Genomic DNA, 19,783 nt, shown 5'->3' with positions numbered 1-19,783 from the left:
TATAAATGATTGAACTTGGAGGAAATCATACACTGACACAAAAACCCCTACTTTGAAATTTTTATTCTACTGTATTACCCTAAGAAAAATGTCAAAGCATTTGTGGTAAGAGGAAGAAAGGAAAGAGTAAGGGGAGACAGAAAGGGAAGGAATGTTAATTTGAAATCTAGATATGTTGCATTATCATTTGACTTTTAAATATTTCTTAAAAAAAATTAAGTCATTACCTATAGAATGATGTCAATTTTGTGTTTGTGTAGCTGGATCACGGGATTATGATGAGATGCTCTTCTTTGCAGAGTATCTCAAATTGCAAGCAATACAGAAAGAAATTACTGCCCCCCAAAAGTCTATTATGTAACTTTTCAAAATACTCATTGTAAAACAATTTCAAAAATCAACAAGTGTTCAAGACTATCTTTAAATAGTATTTTTCATTAGGGATGCAAAGATAATCAAAGAAGCCATACACTTTTTTTTTACTTATACTCTTTAGGCCCTCCCTGGTGGTGCAGCAGGTTAAAGCACAGCACTAGGCTAAAGCCATTTCAGCATGAGTTTGATTCCCGCCCTGGAGGTGACCCACATGGTGCGGTGGACCTCTCCTGACCAGCAATCAACAGTCGGCCTGTTCTGCTCCCCACTCTCTCTGGTGAATCCTCTCACTGCCCTACACCTCTGTCCTGCACCCCAGTTCTGTATGCATAAATAAATAAATCTTTAAAAAAAAACTATACTCTTTGCCTTTATATCATTTTAATTAAGTAGAACACATGTATCTATGTATACATTATGAAGCACATACACTGTCAGAACAGTGACAGTACAAGCATGCCAAAAGTAGCAAAGAAGAAGATAGAATAAATATATATGTGGGATTCCTACTGTTTTCTTCATACACAAGAACAAGTTTTTCACATTCACAAAAGAACATGCAACCCACCAGGAAAATCACTACAATAAACCAGACAAAAGAAGGGGGGAAAAGCCTAGCTAATAGCAAACTCTTTATCTAAGTGGTCAACATGGGTACTATACCAGTCCCTTTACGTCTGTGTTATTTGAAAATATCCATAATTTTTTTAAAACTAGTACAAAAATACAAATTCTCTGAGAAAGGGATATGGCTTGAACATAACTTAAACTCCTTACAATTATGTTCTCTATGAAATAAAGACCCAGCAAGGTTAAGTAACTTTTATGATATAAACATAACATTTGGATCTAAATGATCTCCTCAAAAATCCAGTATTGTAAGCAGAAAAGTATGATTACAATTTTAAATGACCATAGAAAAGTGTTAGTTTCTCATCAAGTACTTCAATCAGTAATTTACTGTAACACCCTTACTACCAAATGTTAATTTCAGTTTGTGACTAAAAGTATTAATGTATTATTCATTTCAACAAGGACAAAAATAAGTACTCAGTAAATCAGATATCTTATGTTTTTTAATATGAAAACAAACTATTAAGGGTAAAAAGATGCTCGTATTGACAGCAGTACCTCTTAGCATCCTACTAACTTTCAGAAATCTGACATAAGGCTACATATCTGGTATAAAATCTTTTCTTATATATTTTCAAATTCCTATTATTTCAAGAACTCAGCTCACTGCATCACTATTACCTACCTCAATCATTTACCTTCCATCTCCAAGTTCTAGACAGCTAACTGCTTAGCCAGGTAGCTTTAGTTTAAAGGGTGCCAAATCGAACAAGTCATATTAGGGGAAAGGCAAATTAGCGTGAACCTTTTAAACTCTATCCACAAATGAAAAAAAAAAAACTTTTCTCCACTAATAAACATTTATGACTACACTCCTTTCTCCCTGTTTGTTCATAACCAACAAACAAAATAAGGCAGGAGTCAGACAGATGAAGATAAAAATATAGCTGAAGTCAGTAGCCAAAAAAATTTTCTACTACTTCAACTGTAAATTAAACTTATTGAGAGTTGTAGATGCTCTAGTTCCTTCTCCTCCATAGGACTCAGCCTGCTCACATAAATTTATGATACAGAGGAACAGAGAAAATAGATCCTAATTATTGGGAGCTAAAAAAAAAAAAGCACTAAGCAAAATCATACTCAGCCTAGTCTTTTTCCAGGCCCACCTAATCCTCCCTTGGGAAGGTTATTTTAGAGGGTAGGAAGATGGAAAGCTGCTTCAAAAAGAGAACTTCCTACTTTACAAGTCATGGCAGAAAGATAGGGAGAGGAAAATGATGGTTCCTCCTTCTGCAAACATAATCTCCACAAATATATAACAGATTTTTTCAGAATGCTTTTAAAACTCTCAAACAGGAACACCTCACAAACATAACACATATCTCTTCCCATTTCATTTCCCATTCCAGAGAGGCAGACATTAGACTTAAACTGAGAAGGCTAGGCTAAAAGGAAGAAAATCAAATCTGCAAACTCCCCAAAGTGGTCCTGAATAAAAACCACTATTTTATGTCGTCTTTACACAAATTAAAATAAACTTAGTTATAAAAGGCAGAATTCTCTGTAAAAGCGTACCACCTCTCACAAGGCTATATCCCCATCAAAGACCCTCACCTTGCTTTCTGTACCTAAGGTCTACTTTGTTAGGGCTGACCTCTAAATCTCCACTCCCCACAGACTATGAACAAGCTTATCTGATTAAAGTATTTCTCACTAATGGGTAAATGTGGTTTAATCCACAGGATTCAATTCCATAAATATCATTAAGCTCTAATAAGGCACTGTGTTTAATCAATCAAAACCCAAATTATTCTTATCAAAAAGTAGTAGTTAACCCAAATCAATTTTTTTAATGAATAATGTAAAGTAGTGCTAGCTTCACATCACACTCTCCTCATCCCATTTCTTTTCATACTGATGCTGTCTTCCCCAACACATTTGCTAGGGAATAAAATCCTAGGAATCAATATTGCTTCCAGCAAAAGTAAATGACTGGAAAGACAATCTAAGATGGGAGAGCAAACATTCAAAACCTAAAGTAGATTATGACCTGGATTTAATTTTACATATTAAGTGCAAGCACAATAAAAATGCTTCTCAAGAAATCAATTTCTTTACAAGATTCCTAACAATCACTTTTGTTCAGAACTCTTGAATTACTAACTGTATATACTGAGAGGCCTTTTTTGGTCTCTATTCCAGTTAAAATGTAAGTACCAAGTCAATATGTCCTACTATATGTAAAAGCTATTAAGCTTACTTGTTTTCAACTAGATTTGGCATTTTCCCCAAGTTCTCCTAGGTATAAATTCCAAGCTGACTGGCATACTTGCTTTAAATCTTTTTCATTCAACTATAAAAAAGGTTCTCAAACAGAGGCAGGATATAACTACAAAAAGGGTTTGGCTGGGCCACATGAAATTATTTTTGTTTTAATGAGTTGTCAATATTTTTAAAATCAAGAGATTGCAAGCAAAAAAAAAAAAAAAACACCTAGACTTCCTGGGTTCTCTTGAGATGGCCAAGGTCTAATTGCATAGCACTAATTGGGTGAACCTGAGAACTAACTATCAAGAGATGTTCCTCGTAGAACCACCATCAAACTCTAGGGTCTGATGGTTTGCAGTAGGTTGCAATCATTTTCATTACCTGTCTAGTACCTAAAGACACGTGAGCTTGCTATTCATAATTTATTCCTTTGAAAAGTGCATTTCCACCCTTGACCAAGTCACCTAAAGGTAAAAAGTCACAAAGCAGATCACAGTGGTTTGTAACTTCATAGTTAATAATAAAATTTCACAAAGCTTACTGGAAAAGAGAAAGAAATAAACGATGATGAGAAGGGTGACACACTGAAGGTAAAAAGCCATGTGGAAACTTTTATGGAAGAGGGGAAAAGGTAAAGAACTCAAAAATACTGTTGAGACACTAAAATATTTCCTGACTGAAAACTAAGTTACTCCATAGTTCCTTACCACATTCCATGCTTCAGAACTTCCTTTATTTGTAAAACAATATAAACAACAGGTCAAACTCAGAAATGCTAGGGAAATTTATAAACACATTTACACTTTCAAAAATAATTCTCACTTTTTGAACAATCGTAATATCCACCATCAGTCTTTTCAACCACACTCTGCTTTATATTCGAATGCTAACTGCAGTTCTTATTTTCAAGACTCGAACTTCAGTCCTAAATGAGCTCTCAAACTCTTGGTTACATTCCTTATTATCGCTCTTATTCCAATTAGTTCAAATAAAAATCAGTAGATTTTGCGGCCTCATTCAGATTGTTAATTTAAAGAAGCATGTAAACGCCTAATGATTAAAAAAAAATAAGTTTTGTATATGGTGTCTGCACAAACTGACAAACAGGTGAGGCTCTATCTTAAGCATGTCTGGACTAGTGACTTTTCATCATGGACTCAAAATAGAGAGGAAAAAACAGCATGAAATCCGGGAGGTCCAGAGATAGTCACTTTGCCCCCGTACTGACAAATCTTAAGTGATGTCTCACTTCCCCGAACCCTAGATGATCTACATTGAAGGCAGACAAGCCGTTTTCCTGTGTAGCTTCACGTTAAACAAGGGCTTTCCCAGACGTGATACCGATACAACATAAACCACGCCGCACATTCTTGAAGTCTCTCACTAGTCTTCACCCAAATGGTAACTACCTGCCTCCTTACCCCCATTGTGATGCGCCCTCCCCAGGACACCGCCGCGTGAATCCAGGGTGACAGGGAAGGGGCGGGGCACCGGGTTCCTCAGCTCTCGGAAGGAGGGACGGGGGTACAGCCTACATCCCTGGGGAAAGGCCTCGGGACTTCCAACCCCAAAACAGCACCCCCCTAGAAGCAAATTCCAACCCCGTCTCTCAGAGTAGGTGCCAGCAGCCAGCACCCAGAAACCCACCCATGGTTCCCTAGCAGGGTCCCGGCAGCCCAGACCTCCCCCACCACAGGCTGGCTCCCAAGCCCTCCGCCCCCTTCCCCGTTCGCCCCCGCCAAACCCAGCCTCCCGCGGTGCCGCCACAAGTTCCCCAGCTGAGTCTAGTCACCCGCGAACCTTAGTCCCCTTTGCGTGGCCCCTGAGGACCTAGGCAAAGGCCAGGGCCAGCGACGCCTCCGCTTCTCCCCCAAATGAATCCCTCCGGCGGTGTCTGTGGAGGCAGCCAGTCAGGAGGCAGCAGCTACCAAATCCGCCCGGCAGGTTGCAGGCCGGCTCCTAAGCCTCTTCTCGCGAGAGCCCGCAGTCCGAAGAGGTGAAGCGAGCTGCGTTCTCGCGAGAATTGTGACTCGCCGCCCGGGGTGGGCGGGGCACCGAGGGTGAGGGCTGTGGAGGGAGCGGCCACCTGAGGTGGGCGTTCTTGCTGGGGGCTGGCGTGACTGAGCGGAAGGCGCGGTTCTTCCCAGGCTTCAGCTGAAGATCATCTGCGAGCCTCGAGCCTGGGCGATGACGAGCTGTTACTCTCAACTCTTTGAATCCCACATTTTTCTTTCGTTGCTGTCACCGTTATAAAGGAGCGGCGGTGTTTCCTGTTCAGAATCGAAGGAATGCCCGTTTGTTTAGGGAAACCGTTGCCCTCGACAGATGAAACTCCGAAATCGCCGCCGCGGGCTCAGCCGGCGGGTGTTAACCGCGAGGTGGTTGAGGCGCGGCTGCGCTGAGCGCGTTGTAGCCCTTCGTGGCCACAGCCGTTTGGTTTTAAACGCTGGGTTGGCGGGAAGCGGCGTGCGGGCTAACACCAGCCGCTGGGCCGCCTTTGGAAGCTCAAGAGGAACCTGAATGGGATTATGCCTCGTGGGGAGGTCGCCAGGTGTCAATGTTTCAGTTTTATTGAGCCTACCTGTAGCAAATGCGGGGCTGTAGAGACGGGGGCGAAAAAGAGATCCGCCTCCGCCCCTAAAGCTCACACCCAAAGAACGAAACCCACCCGAAGCAGATCATTTTAAGATAAGGAGATAAAAGCCAAGTTGCTGGCCTAGGGAGCGGAGAGGGAGTAACCGGCTCTGCCTGCCAAGTTGAGGAAGCCTCCACTAGGGAGTGGTAGTTGAGCCAAATCTTGAAGGATGAGTAAGAGTTGCAGTTTTGAAAAGGGTGGGAGGGGCGATGCAAACCAAGGAAGCAAAGAGGAAGACCTGGGTTGAGTAATTTGGTGTCAGAACATTTTGCGGAAAGAAGTTTGTTGTAAAACTTTGAATCATTCTGATTCGGGAGAGAAAATTTTCTGGTCCCCACGTGTGATAGAATGTTTTCCAAACCACCGTTTGAGTTTAGGAACTGAAAATACAAGATAGTGAATATCCTCGGCCTATCCAGGGACATCTAGATGTCAGAGACCTAAGGTTATTGCCATAGTAAGCCGAGTTGTTAATATTCTGCCAAATTGGAAATTGCCAGAAAATTTTGAGGATTTCCAACAAGAGCATCCTAATGGGAATTTTGTAATTCAAGTAATCTCCTGAATATTACATCAGGCAACAAAGCTACCAAAATCTCATCAGGTTGGGTTTATTGTTGTACTTTTTTTGTTATTGCAGTATTGTAATTTGTGTGTGTGTGTAAGATAAGATGAAGAGAAGTGATTCTGTCATCAAAGTTCACCACCCAAATTTGCAGGCAGGATTTTCCTAAACACTTTTCAATGCTTCTGACCATTTCTAGTTACTCTATTTATGCATCTTCACAAATGTGTGTACTTTGAATTTCCGTGTTCACTCTTTTGCCCTGGGAGCCCAAGGAAGGATAAGAAAGTGTAACAGGGTGGGCCCCAGGAAAAGGGGAAGTGTCAAGTTCCCTGTCCCACCCAGGAGGAGGGTGGAGCTGAGCAGAGTAGAAGGAATCTGGAGAAGGAAGCAGGATGAAGAGCCAGTAGGTGACCTGAGGCACAGGGGGCAAAGACACGTGAAGAAACTGCTTTTGTTTCTTGGCCCTGGACTGGTTGAAACAGATATGGGTGAGAGACCCATGGGGAGGTTCAGTATGGCAGCTTTTATCTTGATTTTTTATTTTGCTCTTTTCCTCCCAGACTTGTCTGGCCATTTCTGACAGTCTCTGCTGGAAGGTGCTTTAAACTGTGGCAGGCTTTCAGGCCTTGCTTTGGGCCAATCCCTTTTGGGTGGACTTGTACCCACACAGGGATGGGTAACTTTGGGTAATTTAGAAATTATTTGCCTTTTCTTTATTGCACACTCATTGTATTAAAGTTCCTTTCCATTAAAGGCCTTATATGTTTTGTCTTGATGTAGCAGATGGCAGAACCTATTTAGAGCAGGCAGGTTTGGGGATTCAGGGGTGTGCCTTGCCCTATAACAAAAGTACAACCCATGATCATCTGCCAAAGAAACCGGATGTTGCAACCAACCATAGTTCTCTTAAGGAGAGGTGATTTCTGTCCAAAAAGAAGAGCACATGGTCTAAAATTGAGGGATCATGTATTCTAAGCTCTTCTGATTTACCAGGAATGTATATGGTTGTGAAATTCTTCTAGCTTGTTTTACTGAAAAGGAAGCCTTAGCATAAGAACTGCAGAAATATATTTTAAAAGTTGGGTATTGCAGTAAGTTTTGTTTTGTTTTGTTTTAATATTATGCATACAGAACTGGGACCAGAGATGCAGGGCAGTGAAAGGATTCACCAAAGACAGAGTGGGGAGCAGCAGGCTGGTCAGGAGAGATCCACCACGCCATGTGGGTCACCTCTAGGGCAGGGATCGAACTCATGCTGAAGTGGCTTTAGCTTCTTAGTGCTGTGCTTGAATCCGCTGTGCCACCTGGGAGGGCCTGCAGTAAGTTTTTAAAAGACTGAACTAGATCTAAGAGTCCTGGAGTTTAAAGGTGAGTTCTGTTTCTTCCTCTAGCATGTGTGTTTGGAGGCTGTTACCATGATTGCTACTACAAGATGAAATCAAGAACTCCTGAAGAGTGCCTGGACTGGGTATTCAGAGGCTCAACCCCTAAGAATCTATCTGGGAAAGATGGTTTCCTTTATATCTATTACAGGGAGAAGAGAATCATAGCATTGGAGATATCAAAGGGGCATATTATTAAAACACATGATTAAGTTGCAAAATGGAGACAATGAGTGACTTGTGGGCTTCTATCTGGACCTGGATGCTTAAGCTATTTTTTAAATGTATCTACAAAACTATGGGAAGATAATGAATTGTTTGATAGCTAGTATTTGGAACAGTGACTGCATGTGAAAAAATAAAGCCCAAACATAATATTCTGTCAAAAAGTGAAGGGTAAAACTCTAAAGTAGATTTACAATTTTGTAATCCAGGTTTGGAGAAAGATTTGTTCAACAAGACTCCCCAAAAGAGGGTGAAAAAAATTATATATTTGAGTTTATCAAAATTAAGCACAGAAAATGTTAGTAAATATATGATATGTTAGGAGGAAATACTGAGGGTATTTAAAACAAATGCCATCAATATTGAAATATACAAAAAATTCAAAAAGAACAGGGCCAGAAAACCAATGGAAATAATGGCAAAGGATACAAATAAACAGTTCACAAACAGTAAAGACCACTAGCCAATGTGTAGAGAGGTCAGTCTCACAAATAATCAAGCATTATGCAAATTAAAATGAGCTGTTTGATATTAATATAAAAAATTTTAATAAGTTATATGATTCCAGTTGTATATGGAAATAGGAGCTTTAGGCATGCTTTGCTCTTCTGGTTGGGGTATAAACAACTATTTCACAATGATTTGGGGACCTAGTACTTTGGTAATATTAAAGGTATGATGGTTAAAATATCAGAATGTGAAACACTCTATAAAAAAGACATTTTGGGGCCCTCCCTGGTGGCGCAGCAGATTAAAGTGCAGCACTAAGAAGCTAAAGCTAGCTCTGCATGAGTTGGATCCCCAGTCCAGGAGGTTACCCACGTGGGATGGCAGACCTCCTGACCTGCCCACTGCTCCCCTTAGCAGTGTACCTAGTCAATCAACCTGTTTGCTCCCCACTCTATCTCTGGTGAAGCCTCTCACCACCCCTGCACCTCTGGCTTGTAGCCCAGTTCTGTATGTGTAAATAAATGAATCTTTAAAAAAAAAAGACATTTTGTATTGTTCTATCTTGTCATGATCAATTTAAACTTCTCAGTTTTATTCATACCAAAACATTTAAAATGAAATATCGAACTTCATTATTTAGAATGATCATTAAGTTTTTATTTTATATTGTAAGATGAAAGGTTAAAAAGTGCAATTTTATTCTTTTATAAATTATGCAATAACATACTTTAAAAGAATAAAGAAAGAATAATTAAAACAGTTCAAATGAGTAAAAGTAGAATCAAAGTAGTTATTTCAAATTGCAAGCTACCATGGCTAGTAATGGATCACAAAATTTGGAAAATTAGAAATATTGGCACTTTACAATCTTAATGGAGCTTGAAAAAATTAGCAGCAAGGAAAATTGTTGCCCTACATTGGCTACAGCAGAACTCTAATCAGATCTAGATTTAGCTTTAATTAATACATCCACATCTGCTTTGTCTGCTTCTCCAAGACTTTTTGGGTAGCTCTCAACCAGGACATTGTCTTCCTTCTTTCGGAACCTCTGGGAACTACCACCTCTGTTAGTTAGAGCAGCTCCAAGAGCAATAAAATTGTGTACATCTTGCAGCTTCCTCCGCAGCCATTCCACCCTTTCCATGGAGTTCAAATGGTTGCCCAGGTTATGCATAAGTTGTATTTCACTTACAGATCTCTTCCTGGAAGGAACAGAAACAGAGAGGACAACTCCATTAGCTCCCCTCTGCCACATCACAAAGCCATCCTTAAAAATCCAATTCCCTTCCCCTTAAAATGCAGAACAGGTTATAGTACTTACTTAACAGGTTTCCCATCAGATTTTGCAAGAAAACAAACTGCGAACATGACAACCATTATTTTAACCATATCTTTAGCAGACATCATCTTCCCTAAAGGGAAAAGCAAAATGGAGATATTTTAAATATTTTTAGCATCCCAAACTATATAATTTTATAGTAATTTACATATATAGTCATACAACTGTACAGGATGGGATAGCAATTAATTGGGCTGTTTTTCATGATTGGTTTTTGAACCAATCTATTTTATAGATACATTGGTATTTATTTTATATACATATGATTTGTATATATGTATAGAAAGTAGATCAACTTTGGTTTCCTAGATATCTTTTGGAGAGTTCTTTTTCAAGCTTTAATAAATGAATTTTAAGGCATGTAAGGGATAAAAAAGCTTTTTAGAATTTCTTCCCACACTTTATGTTGGTTATAATGAAATGCTTGTAGTTCACTTTAAAATTACTAATTCTCGGCCCTCCCTGGTGGCGCAGCGGGTTGAAGCACAGCACTGAGAATCTAGAGCTGCTTTCGCATGAGTTCCACTCCCGCCTGCCCCGGAGGTGACCACATGGTGTGGCAGACCTCTCCTGGCCCGCCCGCTGCTCCCCTCAGCAGTGTACTTCGTTGATCTGCCTGTTCTGTTCCCCACTCTGTCTCTGGTGAAGCCTCTCACCCTCCGCATCTCTGGCCTGTACCCCAGTTCTGTATGCATAAATAAATAAATCTTAAAAAAAAAATTATTAATTCTCTTAACTATGTAAATTGCAAACATTGTTTATTTACTTAGCAAAGTCAATTTCATAAATACCAAATTAAAAGACTTTGACTTAGAGATTTTACTGAATTAATGACATTTCTTCTACCATTAAAAAGAATGTGTCAAGGCATTTAAAAATCATCTTATTTGTTATATTGATTGATAGTTCTAGCTCCATATCCATGCTTGTCCATATCCTATTGCTTCAACTTATTAACAATTTTGCATATAATTTTTAGCACTTCCTCATAAATCATTTCATGTCAAAAATAGAATAGTCTACCATAATCTTTCTTTCAGTAACTGCAAAGCCTATTATTATGTGCTTTTTCCTAATGCTTAATGCTCCCCCTTTTAATAATGTGCATAAAGTGGTTATGTACTCACCTTTTAAACAGAATGACACCAATTAGAAATAACATAAAAACATCATATTGTTATTGTCACTGTACAATATAAACTACTGGTGAAGCAACAAATGAATCCTCTTTGCTTCTTTATGTCAGGAAAAGGCACTATAGATGTTCTTAATCCTAGCTTAGTCACCTTTACCTAGTAACCTCAAGACATCTCGCTTTTCTCTTATTCTCAATGGATAGATGAGCTTACAGGAGTGTCATAAAAAAGGGGGGAAATGGTTGTAAAACACCCTTAAAATTCATGTACAACTTTCAGAATAAAAATTTTGAAAAGGCTTTGTGCAAGGGAATAAACATTCAGCAGTAAAACTGAATTTCTCAAACTATAAAGATAGAACTCTGAATCACAAACCCAATAATACAATAAGGACATTCTGCAGGAAAAAAAGTAAATTTAATTCAACTTAATTTATTTTGGTTATTTAAGTCAGAATTATTCATTCCTTATTAGTCTATTTCAAAATTTCCATAACAATAAAGCATATGCTAAATTTAGAATATCTTTTATGTAACTTCAGCTGAGTTTTGTAAAAACCAAGATATCTCAACAGACTTTAAGCATAAAAGTCAATGATTTAAAAGTATAAATGATTTAGTACCTTATATTTATTTAACACTGCACATTTTATGTTAAACATTAAATCAAGTGATCCTTTTACATTTTACCTTGAACAAACAACATGATATTTGCAGAAAATAGTACACATTAAATAATTGCTTGATTATTAAAAAAAAGCAAGTATCATCTGAACTAGATTACTCACCACACAAATTCCAGGACAAGGTCTTCTTTCAAGTGTATGAGCGGATGCTTTCTTAAACTCAGTAAATTTGAGAAAGCTCGTGAACTGTAGAAACTCTAGTGTGACTTTTATATATATATAGTCTTCTACTCACCTAGAGAAGCTTTTTTTTGTTGCTGGTGATGTCCCTCCCAATTCTCTGGTCACAACTATCTTATCAGAGCACCCCTATTGGGTTGTGCCTCTCCCTCTTAAGTTTAAGATAATTGGATTTTAAAAGAAAAATAATACAGGACCGGGAAAGTTTGTGGAAAGATTTATAACAAATAATAAATTGTAAATCTGACTGGGTTAATGAATTTACAAAAAGACTGCTTTCCAAGATGTACAATCAAGTTGCCATCTTGCTCAAAAATAAAATCTGAAAATAAGTATTTTGCTATAACCAGAATTTTGGTAGGATTATTATAAGGATTATATTATTATAATGGACTATAATGAATCATAATATGTTATGCTTATTTTAAAACTATTTTCAACCAATCCATGTTATTCCTGGCTATCTTCTAAAAAAAATAGATATAGTGCTTCTCTTTAAAGGAAGTGTTAAAACTTTTTTAGGAAAATGCTCTTAGAAAATAATTTTAAAGGCTTCAAGCACAGAATTACTTAAAAATTAATTTACACTTTATTTATGTGTATTAAGTTACAATAATACTATTGGATATGTACTAACTAAATGCCAGGTTTCACTAAGTTTTCACAGCAATCCTTTAAATATTATTATGAGCACCATTTTTTCATGTGAAAACTGAGATTTGGAAAATAAAGATGTAATTCAACAAAGGTCTTTATATAACTCCAGAGTCATTTCTTACTATCCCAGTTTTCCCTTAGAAAGGGAGCCCTTCTGTATACCCCATTTTCCTCAACTTTGACTGCAGTCTCTTTACAGAGCTTGGGTCTGTGAATATATATATTGTGTATATGTATTATAATTTACCAGTTAAATTTTGAAAAATAAGGACAAGAGCAAAGTTAGAAAAAAACATGCTTAGTGTATCACAATTATACAGTCCAACAATTTATTCAGAAGCTGTGACATTTTTGCAGAGCTTGGATCTTGATTTACTGCTCTCTTGCTGAGCAAGCCACCTCTAAACCTAATGCAGGCTCAATGCTGCCACCTGTCTGATCTCAAATATTGCTACAACCTGGTTCCCATTTAGCTGTTCAAAATTCCTTGAATATCCTTACTATAGCAAGGTTTCCTGTAGGCAGCTTGCCTTCCAGCTAAAATCTAGAACTGGATCAATTGTTTTGACTCTGGTTTACTGTTATCCCATTTCCAACATTTTATTCTACATTGATGTAAGAGGCAGTTCAAGTATGAAAGATGCCAGTATGAGTCTAGAATGAGAAGCATGCTGGTCCTGCTCTGGAAAACATACTGGATAAATCTCACTTGGAATATTGATCCAGGCTCCACTTTAGAAGTATTAAAGACAAACTATAAGTCTGGAAGATGTGTACTACTTTGGTGAAAATATTGAATATAACTTGTGAGGAGCAGTTCAATGAAACGGAAAAAATTGACTAGAAGAGACTTGGGGTGACAACTATTTTTAATTATAGGAAAATAATAAAAAGAAATATTAATATTTTCATGGTTTAAGAAGGAAGAACTGAGTTCAAAGGCTAAAGGATACAAGGAGACAGCTTGGGCTCATTAGATACTATAATTTCAAAAGGAAGCCAGGACCTTCTTAAGTAATGAGTTCCCCATCACCTGAAGTGGTGAAAAAAAGCTAGTGAACATTTATCACGGATAATTCATACAAAGTAGAAGTTTGAACTAGAAAGATAAAAAGTTGCTTTTGACTGTAGAAATCTATTAGTTTGATTTTTCTACTTTTAAATTTTATTTCATTGAGGTAATACTGCTTTAGAGCATGCTAGGGGATTTAGAGGTACAGGATCACACTCTCCAGGTGCATGCCACTCCCAACACTAAGGCACCCACAATCTTCCACTATAGTACACTGGGCTCTCCAATCTCCTCCATCCTTCTGGTAGCCTTAATTTTTACCAACAGTTCTCTAAGGTTAGTTATTGGTTTCGTCTTGACTGGTCTTTTTTTTTAAGCTTCTCTGTATTTCACAAGTGAGGGAAACCACCCAGTATTTGGCTTTCTCTTTCTGACTTACTTTGCTTAGCATGATCCCTTTCAGCTCCAACCACGTCACAAATAGCAAGAGTTCATCATGCTATACTGAGTAGTATTCCACTGTGTATATTTATCACATCTTCCCAATCACTCATCTATCCCTGAGCATTTGGGTTGTTTCCATAACTTGGCTATTGTAAATAGTGCTGCAATGAACACAGACTATATATCTCTCTTTAAATTAGTGTTTTTGTATTCTTCAGGTAAATACTTAGAATGGAATTGCCAAATCGTGTTGCAGACCTATTGTTAATATTTTGAGAAACCTCCACACTGTTTTCCAAAAGTACTGAACCACTCTAGGTTAGCTCCAACTTAAACCAGGTTTCCTTTCTCTCTACATCCTCACCAACACTTATCGTTTGATAATGTGTTGACATGAGCCCTCTCACAAGGGGAGTATCTCATTGTGGTTTTGATTTCCATTTCTCTGATGAGATGGTTTGACCTTTTTAAAAACCTCTCCTAATGAAAAGTGCATATGTGATTTGGTACCATTTTGTTGTTGTTGTTATTCTCTATTGAGAGGAGGGAAAATTGGAAATGCCAGTGGTTTTATAAACACATTTCTCATTGTTGCTACAAAGTCATGTTTAAATTCTAGTGCGGAGGTCTTTTTTTCCCAATTCTTTGAGCACATTTCATACACTTGGAAGGAGTGAGGCAAGTAGGCTCTCATTGCCTTCTTCCTATTACATAAAGGGCAACTGTCATATTGAAGACAACCATATTATTAAACTAGTTTTATTTAAAAAATAAAGCAAACTATTTAGCCAACATGCATTTTTAAAGAATATTTCACTGAATATTTACTAACTGCCATAGGCTGTTTTAATCACTAGGTGGTGGAGACAAGATTTCTGCCCTCCATGCAACAGGAATATAATGTGATAAGTGTTACAACACAAATACAAACAAACGTTTATGAAGGCACAGACAAAAAAAATGACTAAATTTCCCTGGAGTTGTTGGAGGCTAATATTATTGTGAAGCTGAAATGTCCTTGAGGATGATTCTGAGTTTTCCATGAGAGATGGAGAAAAGGGACGGAGTGAACAGTATGTGCAAAGCATGGAGGAAATGAAGACTGAATATATGCTGGTAGAAAGAAAGGGGAAATGAGAACTGTCCTAAAGAAGTAAGTGAGTACAAATTGTGGAAAGCTTCTTTATGTATGCTGAGTGTTTCATCTTACAGTCTTCTCTAAACTCAAGTGTGTATTCATAATATTTTGGGTTTTTTCATATTTTTTTGAAGGACTATTTGACCTTTGCACAAAGACAAGATAGCTTCCCAAGATTTGGCACATAGCTTATCTGAGCCATCATGCTTTTGGACTACAGGCATTTGATAGAAGGAAATAATTTAGAAAAAAGGGCTAAGGGCTATGTGGGCATAAGAAGCTGCTGTGACTGTGGCAGAGAAAAGAGCTGAGTACAGCTATTTTGCTTTGAAAAGCTCAGCCTTTCTTAGAATTCTCAAGCTCGCTGAAGGTAGGGTCAGATGACCAGTAGTATTCAGCACCTCTCAGAAAGATTAAGGACCCTGTGCCATGTTCCCATGCCTTGTGTGAGGCTAAGTTTGAAGCTGATACTTTTACCTTTTGTTTGTTCAATAGAAATTAATAAGGCTTTAATGACTTAGCATGAAAAAAATTTCTAGGGTTGGGAAATCCAACTACAGTTCTCCCAATTCCACATTTTATTGAGAGATTACATGGTGTTCACTTTAACACTTGATTTACTCATATGTTTTAAGAGTCTCTGTGTTCTTTTTGATACAAGAGAAAACTTTTTTCCCTCCCTCTCACTAGTCTCCAAACTTGCCAGTATTTAGAAACAAAGAGCGAAAATACTTAAAACAACATGTGCTATTGAATTTTTCAAATATGTTGTAATATTAAGTTCCTTATTTTTCTATCTCTATAAACTTTGACAAGTTATATGTAAAGAGAAGTACTTAATATGCCATCGATCACTTTACATTCATGAATTCTCACTTGTTGTTTGCCCATCCTGTTGGTCAGTATCCATTCCTGCATGTGTTCACTGCCTTCTGCGTGTTCATATAGAATAGAGGAATATTAAGATATCATGCACCATTTTCACAGTCAGAAAGGCCACTCCCAGGAATCTACCCAAAGGACACAAAAACATTAATTCAAAGGGATGCCTGCACCCCTATGTTTACTGCTGAACTATTTATAATAGGTAAGATATAGAAACAACCAAAATGCCCCAAAATAGATGGCTGGATCAAGAAGATGTGGTATATACACACAGTGGAGTATTACTCAGCAATCAGAAAAGATAAACTCATGCCATTTGCGGCAACATGAATGGAGCTGGAAGGGATTTATCCTCAGTGAAATAAGCCGGAAGAAAAAAAGAAAAATATCTGATGGTTTCACTTATTAGAGGAATACTGAGAAGCCAAATAAGGGATCAGGAAAAATAATAATAAAAATGAAAATTAACAGGCCACTATAAGTCAGAGACATTCTGTAGAGGCGGGAGAGGAATCAAAGCAGGGGAGGGAAGAGCACAAGGGACTATGGCGATGGTGAACTGGTAGTGGGAATTTTATGGGGACTACATCTGAGAGGAGAAAGCAAAAATGTACAAAAATGTATAAAAATGAACAATGATGCCTTTGTATCTATAACATAGGTAAAACATAAAACGTGTCCTTGAATGTTCCATATTCAAAAACTCCCAGAAATTTCATTTATCTTCTGTTTCTTAAAGAAATGAATGGGGAAATGGGCTTACTTGAAAGTCTTCATTTTTTTCTTTATCCATAAGATGATGGACAGCCATAGAAATGTAACAAAAAAGTGATGGCTTTTGTTTTTAGTCACCCTTTCACTAATGTTGTCCCTAATTCTAAATATAGTTTTTTATTGTTCCATAAATATACTCACGCTTTTCAGACTTAGTATTCCAGTTTGGGATCTAGATAATATATTCTCAGTTAGTGAGAATTACATAGGCATAGTTCTGCTCTACTTTAAGGGAAAGCGGCATCTTTCTCAGCTTTTCCTAATTTCAACTGGAACTAATAGGCTGTGTACCCTAATTCTTTCCTTAATGTTTTTGAAACAGTGTGAGGGAAAAGTAGGACAAAGGACATTGGGCTCCATTAGTGAGGTCTGTGGCAAACAATCTAGGTTTCCAGACTCCTAGACTGGAATGCTGACACAGCAACCTAATTTCAGTATAATATACCGACTTATTAAGCACCTAAAAATCAGCCAGTCGAGAAACAGCAATTTCTCTGCATATAATCCTCTCCCTGGGTATTTCATGTGATTATTTTTTCCTAAGTTGGGGCAACTTGATCTTTCAGATCTCAAATTCCATTTCTCACAGTAGGCTATTGCCTGCTCCCTTTGAATTTTAGGATTTTTAGATACGAATTATCATTTATAAAGTGTATTGCATACAATTGGCATTTGAAAAATGGATGCTGAAGCTAATTCTGAATGTGCCCCTTCCCATGGCTTCTGATGGACCCATTAATAAACATGGAGAGCATTTTGCTCCTCAGTCCAGTCTGTCCTCTGCTTCCCAATACTGTCAGCCTCTACCCCTGAGTTCAAAGATATATAGGTGAGCAGTTATGATGTTCATAAAATCCATTCTGAATTTGCTAATTGCACAAAGAATTGTAAATTTTATTTTTTAAAAGATTTATTTATTTATGCATACAGAACTGGAACAGGCCAGAGGTGTGGGGGGTGAGAAGATTCACCAGAGACAGAGTAGGGAGCAGAACAGGCGGACTAACTGAAATACTCTGCTGAGGGGAAGCAGCAGGCAGTCAGGAGAGCTCTGCCATGCCATGTGGGTCACCTCCCTGGCCAGGGAGCATACCTGTGTTGTAGTGGTTGTGATCGCTTCTTAGTTCTGTGCTTTAACTCACTGCACCACCAGGGAGAGTCCCAAGAATTGTAAATTTTAAAGTAAAACTAAGCATATCTTTGTACTACCACACACTAAGTATGATTGGAGAGTGAATTTCTACTCAAGTTAGCAAACTGTCAGGCAGCCCCAGAGGCCATCTCCCCCCCCCCCCCACACACACACCAGCCTTAGAGTACTAGGAATGAGAACCTGATTATAAGGATATGGATAAAAGTCACAGACCTGGCATTTCTTAGTTGCACAGATTGAGTTAGTCATTGTAATCACAGAACTCAATTTCTATGGGAAAAAAAAAAGATGTAAGCTACCACCTTAGAATTATTATGAAACTCATACAGAATAATGAATATGAATGTACTTTATCAACGCTCTATGTGAATCACAATAATATTATTTTCATGAATCTTATTAAGGTGTGAAATTTCAGTTCAAAGCTTTCTTTGTCTCCCTTTTAATCCAATTGCATGGCATTTCAAACAACACAGAGCTGCTCTAAAGTAAACCAAGAGGCTTTGCAAGTAGCCAAGTGACTGAAACTGTTCCCTGTTTTGCTGATGTTGCAACCTGGCAGAAAAGGCAAAGACCTGGAGCCAGGCATCTCACTGAGATGCTTGAGTGTGGCCACTGCAGATGCAGTTTTGAATGTCACTTGTTTAATGTTGTGCTGTGGCATTGCAGCAAATCCAGGAGTATCTCTTGTGTGTCTTCTGTTTTCTTCATGTATTGGAACCTGACTTATAGTCTGGCTGTCATGTGTCCACATGTCCACAGAGGCAGGAAATCGCTATCTTAGCTGCTTTTTGTTTAGGACTTGAAAACACTGGACACTGTTTTGGACAAGGTAAACAGCCATTCTGGGCCTCAGTAACTCTGTTTTTCTCTGGTTTGTTAAATAAATCCCACTGTTGTTCTCTGAGCTTGAGTAGTCTTGCAATTATGTGCATGGGTGAAGAACTCAGGCAGTGACTGGTAAACTATTTGAAGAACAGTGTGTATGGCAAGTTTTAGTGCCTCTTGCTGCCCGGTATCACTAATTGATAGAATGTACCCTTGAGATTATGTGATGAGAATGACATTTTCTGCTCCCAAACCCATATCCTCTGTCTGATGACAAGAAAAACATGAAATAAATTCCAATTGAGCACAACTACAAATCGTCAAAAATAAGTGAAGTCTGAGAAATTTTCACAGCCAAATAGAGCCTAAGAAGATATGACAACTAAGTATAAAATGGAGATCTAAGTGATATTCTGCACCGGAAAATGAACATTAAGTTAAAAAATAAAAAAAACTAAGGAAATATGAATAAACCATAATATTCCCCATTAATTTTAACAAATGTACCATGAAAAATAGGAGTGGTAAGGTAGGGGAGAAGATTCTATGGGAATTTGAGCTATCTGCTTAAATTTCTGTAAACCTACAATGCTCCTAAAAAATGAAGTCCATTAATTTAAAAAATCATGTTGTTATAACAGGAAAGATAAATAAATGAGTGTAGCTTTCAATGAGAAAAGAAATTAAAGAATTTAGTAGAAAATTTGAGAGCTATTGATACAAAAATTCAGTCAAATCAATTTATTTTGGACATCTGTCCTCTCCACCACCTTTACACTGTGTATTGTCTTATATGTTTCTGAGAGTCTCATTAATGTAAATATTGCAATCTTTTAAATGAGAAGGGGAATCTTGAATTTACAGGTCATTGGCTTAATTTACTCAACCAGTGAGACTGGAATTTAAACCTGTGTCTCACATTCATGAACTTTTCCTTAGTGTATGTCAAAGAGAATAAAAGTCAAGCGATAAAAAGCAGGGAGCTCAAATCAGAACATACCTTCTAAAGTTGAGGCCCTGTGTTGGGAAGTATCGAATTACAGAAGAGGTCAGGCATAGACTCTGACCTTGAGAAA

General features: G+C 37.9%; 2 protein-coding genes across 2 annotated transcripts in view; both read right to left on the bottom strand.

Moving 5' to 3' along the window:
- BTBD10 (BTB (POZ) domain containing 10) overlaps positions 1-5,162 on the bottom strand; it is a 58,927-nt gene extending 53,765 nt beyond the window's left edge. Inside the window, exon 1 of the mRNA XM_004683600.2 lies at positions 5,017-5,162. The gene's annotated coding sequence lies outside the window, so the exon portion shown is untranslated. The remainder of the gene's footprint in view (positions 1-5,016) is intronic.
- Positions 5,163-9,320: 4,158 nt separating this feature from the next.
- On the bottom strand, positions 9,321-9,883 carry PTH (parathyroid hormone). The gene is made up of 2 exons (XM_004683599.2): positions 9,798-9,883; positions 9,321-9,678 (listed from the first exon to the last, which is right to left on the bottom strand). Exons 1-2 carry the CDS (start codon positions 9,881-9,883, stop codon positions 9,411-9,413), a joined length of 354 nt encoding a protein of 117 aa, XP_004683656.1. The 3' UTR covers positions 9,321-9,410.
- Positions 9,884-19,783: the final 9,900 nt, after the last annotated feature.

The sequence above is a fragment of the Condylura cristata genome, unplaced genomic scaffold (assembly GCF_000260355.1).
Source record: "Condylura cristata isolate star-nosed mole 26May11 unplaced genomic scaffold, ConCri1.0 scaffold00015, whole genome shotgun sequence".
In the NCBI taxonomy this organism is placed as follows: domain Eukaryota; kingdom Metazoa; phylum Chordata; class Mammalia; order Eulipotyphla; family Talpidae; genus Condylura; species Condylura cristata.
Note: the sequence above shows the minus strand (reverse complement) of the source record. Positions and strands in the feature narration are given on the sequence as shown.

Excerpts from the sequence above, each read along its gene's own strand:
- PTH (XM_004683599.2), bottom strand. The coding sequence starts at position 9,883 with ATGATGTCTGCTAAAGATATGGTTAAAATAATGGTTGTCATGTTCGCA. Across the intron at positions 9,679-9,797 it reads TCTGATGGGAAACCTGTTAA|GAAGAGATCTGTAAGTGAAA; the intron begins GTAAGTACTATA and ends TGTTCCTTCCAG.